At 50.2% G+C, this 6,613-nt stretch overlaps 1 protein-coding gene across 1 annotated transcript in view; it reads left to right on the plus strand.

Annotated features, from left to right (window-relative positions):
- Positions 1 to 4,519, plus strand: part of LOC144593826 (TOG array regulator of axonemal microtubules protein 2-like) — a 57,736-nt gene extending 53,217 nt beyond the window's left edge. The window contains exon 16 of the mRNA XM_078399943.1: positions 1,560 to 4,519. Coding sequence (XP_078256069.1) covers positions 1,560 to 1,862 — 303 coding nt within the window. The 3' untranslated portion in view covers positions 1,863 to 4,519. The remainder of the gene's footprint in view (positions 1 to 1,559) is intronic.
- The last annotated feature ends 2,094 nt before the right edge of the window (positions 4,520 to 6,613 follow it).

Genomic DNA, 6,613 nt, shown 5'->3' on the forward strand with positions numbered 1-6,613 from the left:
CAGAGATAGATAGATTCTTGATTAGTACGGGTGTCAGGGGTTATGGGGAGAAGGCAGGAGAATGGGGTTAGGAAGCAGAAATAGATCAGCCATGATTGAATGGCAGAGTAGACTTGATGGGCCAAATGGCCTAATTCTACTCCTATCCCTTATGACATTATGACCTAATATATGAGCAGAATGAGGCCATTCAGTGCATTGTATCTGCTCTGCCATTCAATCATGGCTGATCTAATTTGTTCCCTCTCAACCCCATTTTTCTGCCTTTGACACCCTGCCTAATCAAGAACCTGTCAATCTCCACTTTAAAAATACCCAATGACTTCAAGATCAAATACTGTCTGTAGCAATGAATTCCACAGATTCTCCACCCTCCGGCTAAAGAAATTCCTCCTCGTCTCCTTTCTAAAGTTGCGTCCTTTAATTCTGAGACTGTGTCCTCTGGTCCTAGACTCTCCCACTAGTGGAAACATCCTCTCCACATCCACTCTATCCAGGTCGCTCACTATTCTGTAAGTTTCTTCTAAACTCCAGCGAGTACAGGCCCAGTGCCGACAAACGCTCATCACAGGTTAACCCACTCATTCCTGGGATCGTTCTTGTAAACCTCCTCTGGACCCTCTCCAGAGCCAGCACATCCTTCCTCAGATATGGGGCCCATTGCCATCTGGTTGGGTTAGGTACGTAGCTTCTTGCATGTTACTGCCCGCTCCCCTGAGCTCCCTTGCTTCTAACATAGAAACATAGACAATAGGTGCAGGAGGAGGCCATTTGGCCCTTCGAGCCAGCACCACCATTCATTGTAATCATGGCTGATCATCCACAATCAGTAACCCGTGCCTGCCTTCTCCCTTGATATCCCTTGATTCCACTAGCCCCTAGAGCTCTGTCTAGCTCTCTTTTAAATTCATTCAGTGATTGGCCTCCACTGCCCTCTGTGGCAGAGAATTCCACAAATTCACAACTCTCTGGGTGAAAAAGTTCCTTCTCACCTCAGTTTTAAATGGCCTCCCCTTTATTCTTAGACTGTGTGGCCCCTGGTTCTGGACTCCCCCAACACTGGGAACATTTTTTCTGCATCTAACTTGTCCAGTCCTTTTATAGTTTTATACGTCTCTATAAGGTCCCCTCTCATCCTTCTAAACTCCAGTGAATACAAGCCCAGTCTTTCCAGTCAAGTCAAGTCAAGTTTATTTATCACATACACGATGTGCAGTCAAATGAAAGTGGCAACGCCTGCGGATTGTGCACAAAAAAGAATTACAGTTACAGCAATCTTTCCTCATATGACAGTCCCGCCATCCCGGGGATTAACCTGGTGAACCTGCTGCCTCAATAGTAAGGACGTCCTTCCTCAAATTTGGAGACCAAAACTGCACACAGTACTCCAGGTGCGGTCTCACCAGGGCCCTGTACAACTGCACACAGTACTCCAGGTGCGGTCTCACCTGGGCCCTGTACAACTGCACACAGTACTCCAGGTGCGGTCTCACTAGGGCCCTGTACAACTGCACACAGTACTCCAGGTGCGGTCTCACCTGGGCCCTGTACAACTGCAGAAGGGCCCCGTTACTCCGATGCTCAAATCCTTTTCCGTCTCGCCCACAGTGCTGGTGTTGTCGGTGTACCGGCGGAAGCCCCAGGCGGTGGAGAGGCACGTCCTACCCGTGCTCTGGTACCTGCTGGGCAACATGACCGGCAACGGCGTGATCAGGGGCGGCAGCGGCAACATGCGGGCAGCCACGGCCCGGTTGGTCAAGGCCCTGCACCAGGAGATGGGCCCGGGGCTCCACGAGTACGCACAGAGCCAGCCCACCCAGGTCAACACCACCCTCCGCGGCCTCACCGACAAGGAGCATTAATCCACGCACGACAGCCCGCCTCCAGGTCATGCCCTCACCAGCAAGGAGCAGTCGGACAACGTGAAGCCTCATTTACAACATCGACTTTCGCCAGCACGCAGATTGTTGCAAAGGCATCTTCTGTCGCAACACTGCTTCACCATCCACCTGCCCATCCCACCCCATCCCACCCCATCCCACCCCATCCCACCCCTCCTCCCCACCCCACCCAACCCCATCCCATTCCTCCCCTCCCCACCCCACCCCACCCCTCCCCTCCCCTCCCCACCCCATCCCATCCTTCCCCTCCACTCACCACCCCATCCCTCCCCACCCCACCCCTCCCCTCCCCACAACACCTCTCCACACAACACTCCACCCCACTCCTCCCCTTCCCCTTCCTTCCCCATCCCATCCCTCTCCTCCCCTCCCCTCCTCTCACCACACCACAACACCCCTCCACTCCCCACCCCACCCCTCCCCTCCACACTCCTCCCCTCCCCCCGCCTCACCACCTCCTCTCTCCCCTCCCCTCATCACTCCTTCTCTCCCCATCCCATCCCTCCCCTCCGCACTCCACCCCTCCCCTCCCCTCACCACCTCCCCTCCTCCCCACCCCACCCCATCCCATCCCTCCCCACCCCACCCCTCTCCTCCTCCACCACTCCCCTCTTCCACCACTCCCCTCCCCTTCCCTCCCCACAACACCCCTCCTCACAACACTCCACCCCTCCCCTCCCCACCCCACCCCATTCCCCACCTCACCAACTCGCACCCAGACACACACACCCCTCTTAAATATCTGTCCCTTCTCACACAGACACACGCACACACGCATACGCACACACGCACACACACACCATTTTCCTTTGCTTACAGGCATTTGCAGAGAAATGCGACCAGAATTTGTATTTATCAGAAGAAAATCTCATATAATGGTTCATGTACTATACCAATATTTAAAGGACATTAGGACAGCTACATGGATAGGAACATTTTCGAGGGACAGGGGCCAAACGCAGGCAGGGGCGGCTAGTGTAGATGGGTCATCTTGGTCAGCATGAGCAAGTTGGGCCGAAGGGCCTTTTTCATTGCTGTATAACTGTATGACTAATAATCAGGTGACTGCTAGTTTGTCTAAAATAACATGGGATATCAGAGTTATGGGGAGGAGGCAGGAGAATGGGGTTGAGAGGGAAATATAGATTGGCATGATTGAATGGCGGAGTAGACCAGATGGGCTGAATGGCCTAATTCTGAACATGAACAGTGTAAACAATGGATTGTACCCATGATATTGGCTTGTAACTAGGGGTTGCCAACTGTCTCACTCCCAAATAAGGGATAAGGTGACGTCACCGCCCCGTGCCCCACGTGACTTCACCCAGCCAGTGGCCATGTGCTCCCGCTCCACCAATGACGGCCACCCGGGCCGGGAGGCGGGTTGCTATGCAACCTTTGTTAGACGGCGCCCGGGCCTCCGGACCTACACTGTCCGGGCCTACACTGTCCGGACCTACACTGTCCGGCCCTACACTGTCCGGGCCTACACTGTCCGTGCCTACACTGTCCGGACCTACACTGTCCGGGCCTACACTGTCCAAACCTACACTGTCCGGGCCTACACTGTCCGGGCCTACACTGTCCAGACCTACACTGTCCGGGCCTACACTGTCCGGACCTACACTGTCCAGACCTACGCTGTCCGGGCCTACAGCGTCCGGGCCTACAATACCCCCAGGCCTAAAACGGGACAAGGGGGGTCCCGTGCGGGACAAACCAATTTAGCCCAAAATACGGGAATGTCCCGGCTAATACGGGACAGTTGGCAACCCTACTTGTAACCCTGCCAGCCTATCTTCGAGACATAGATCCATGGGTTTCACCGAGGATTGGGAGAATGCCTTCAAAATTTTAGGATGACCTGAAATAGCATCTGACGAAATGGTACTTACATAGAGATTAAGGTGTAAAAAATTAACCAAAGGAAGAAATTAAATTTTTTATCAGTCGCATTTTATGTAAGTTTAGGTCACACACTGAGGTTTCTGTGATGTTCTCTCTGACAAAGACATCAGGGTGACATGCCCTCAACAATCTTCCCCTCCATCCATCTAACAGAACAAAAGGATACAAATGGAATGGAGATGCAAAGAACTGCAGATGCTGATTAATGCACAAAAGGACACAAAGTGCTGGAGTAACTCAGCGGGTCAGGCAGCATCTCTGGAGAACATGGATGGGTGACGTTTCACAGAGTGCTGGAGTAACTCAGTGGGTCAGGCAGCATCTCTGGAGAACATGGATGGGTGACGTTCTGGCCATTTCGTACATTTCTCCATCTTATGAACTTGTATAAAACAAAATCAGGAATGCCGGCCCATTTACTCGACTGAAACAGACTAATAGAAAACTTCCTCTTTGCATGTCATGAATAACAAGGCTCTTCAGACTCCCGGTCGGTCGGTCGCTATGATTTCTGCAGCAGAATGTAAATCTTCCCCGCAGAATGGGAATCCTTTCCATTGTCCCATCTGTCAATCCGGGACCTACTGATAAAATATAAAAGAACGATTTTCAACCAATGTATGTCTTTGTTCTGTCGCCGAGCCTTTGTAGAATAATATATAATTTATTGGAACCATCAAGAACCATATGCAACTGTCTGTCATTTTACATTTGAGGTGTAAATTTTTCAATGTGATAAAAAAATTAATTCGATTGACGTGTTCTTGATTAATACGGGTGTCAGGGGTTATGGGGAGAAGGCAGGAGAATGGGGTTAGGAGGGAGAGATAGATCAGCCATGATTGAATGGCGGAGTCGACTCAATGGGCTGAATGGCCTAATTCTGCTCCTATAATTTATGACCTAAGCTTTTTTTAAATTAGTGTTATCGGATCGAAGTTGGATGAAAAAGTCACCATTAGTGAAGTATGTAGGCAAGGTTGTCAGAAGTGATAGGAGCAGAATAAGGCCATTCGGCCCATCAAGTCTACTCCACCATCCAATCATAGCTAATCTATCTCTCCCTTCTAACCCCTTTCCTCTGCCTTCTCGCCATAACCTCTGACACCCGCACTAATCAGAAATCTGTCTCAGCCTTAAAAATATCCACTGACTTGGCCTCCACAGCCTTCTGTGGCAATGAATTCCACAGATTCACCACCCTCTGACTAATGAAATTCCTCCTCATCCCCTTCCTAAAGGAAGTGTAAGAAAATAACTGCAGATGCTGGTACAAATCGAAGGTATTTATTTCACAAAATGCTGGAGTAACTCAGCAGGTCAGGCAGCATCTCAGGAGAGAAGGGATGGGCGACATTTCGGGTCGAGACCCTTCCTAAAGGAACATCCTTTCATTCTCAGGCTGTGACCTCTGGTCCTAGACTCTCCCACTAGTGGAAACATCCTCTCCACATCCACTCTATCCAGGCCTTTCACTATTCCGTACGTTTCAATGAGGTCCCCCTCATCCTTCTAAACTCCAGCGAGTACAGGCCCAGTGCTGTCTAACGCTCATCATAGGTTAACCCACTCATTCCTGGGATCATTCTTGTAAACCTCCTCTGGACCCTCTCCAGAGCCAGCACATCCTTCCTCAGATATGGGGCCCAAAATTGCTCACAATATTCCAAATGTGGCCTGACCAGCGCCTCATAGAGCCTCAACATTACAGCCCTGTTTTTGTATTCTAGTCCTCTTGAAATAAATGCTAGCATGTGCGTTTGCCTTCCTTCCTACCGATTCGACTTGGAGATTAACTTTTTGGGAACCTGCATCCGCACTCCCAAGTCCGTTTGTAAATCTCTGCACCCTTTCCAATTTAACAACATCTTTCCTATAAGAGAACTGAAACGTCAGAACAACCGTGTTTAAGTAGACAAAGACACAAAGGGCTGATTTCTGGATTCTGGTTGAGGACAGGTGTCAATAGACAATAGGTGTAGGAGGAGGCCATTCGGCCCTTCGAGCCAGCAATGTGATCATGGCTGATCATTCTCAATCAGTACCCCGTTCCTGCCTTCTCCCCATCGATAAGATTTGAATGCATTCAGAGAATTGGCCTCCACTGCCTTCTGAGGCAGAGAATTTCACAGATTTACGACTCTCTGACTGAAAAAGTTTTTCCTCATCTCAGTTCTAAATGGCCTACCCCTTATTCTTAAACTGTGGCCCCTTGTTCTGGACTCCCCCAACATTGGGAACATGTTTCCTGCCACTAACGTGTCCAACCTCTTATTAATCTTTTACGTTTCGATAAGATCCTCTCTCATCCTTCTAAATTCCAGTGTATACAAGCCTAGTCGCTCCAGTCTTTCAACATCTGACAGTCCCGCCATTCCGGGAATTAACCTAGTAAACCTACGCTGCACGCCCTCAATAGCAATCCTATTGCTTCATGACACAATAGGCATTGTTCAGCTGCCCAAGGCAATTCAGCACATCGTAGCAGTAGTAAGAACCATCAAACACCAGTATGTCTAATAGCATGTTGGCCTTCATATACTTGAGTATATGAGTAAAGAGGTCCCTCTGCAGTTGTACAGGGCCCTGGTGAGACCACATCTGGAGTGTTGTGTGCAGTTTTGGTCTCCTAATTTGAGAAATGGCGGTGCTGGCTCGAAGGGCCGAATGGCCTCCTCCTGCACCTATTGTCTATTGTGTACTGTCTATTAACTGGCTTCTGTAAATTGTCCCTCGTGTGAGGGATAGTGTTAGCGTATGATGGGGTGATCGCCAGGTGGGCAGCATGGACTCGGTGGGCCGAA

This window comes from Rhinoraja longicauda, chromosome 5 (genome assembly GCF_053455715.1).
Source record: "Rhinoraja longicauda isolate Sanriku21f chromosome 5, sRhiLon1.1, whole genome shotgun sequence".
Taxonomy (NCBI): Eukaryota; Metazoa; Chordata; class Chondrichthyes; order Rajiformes; family Arhynchobatidae; genus Rhinoraja; species Rhinoraja longicauda.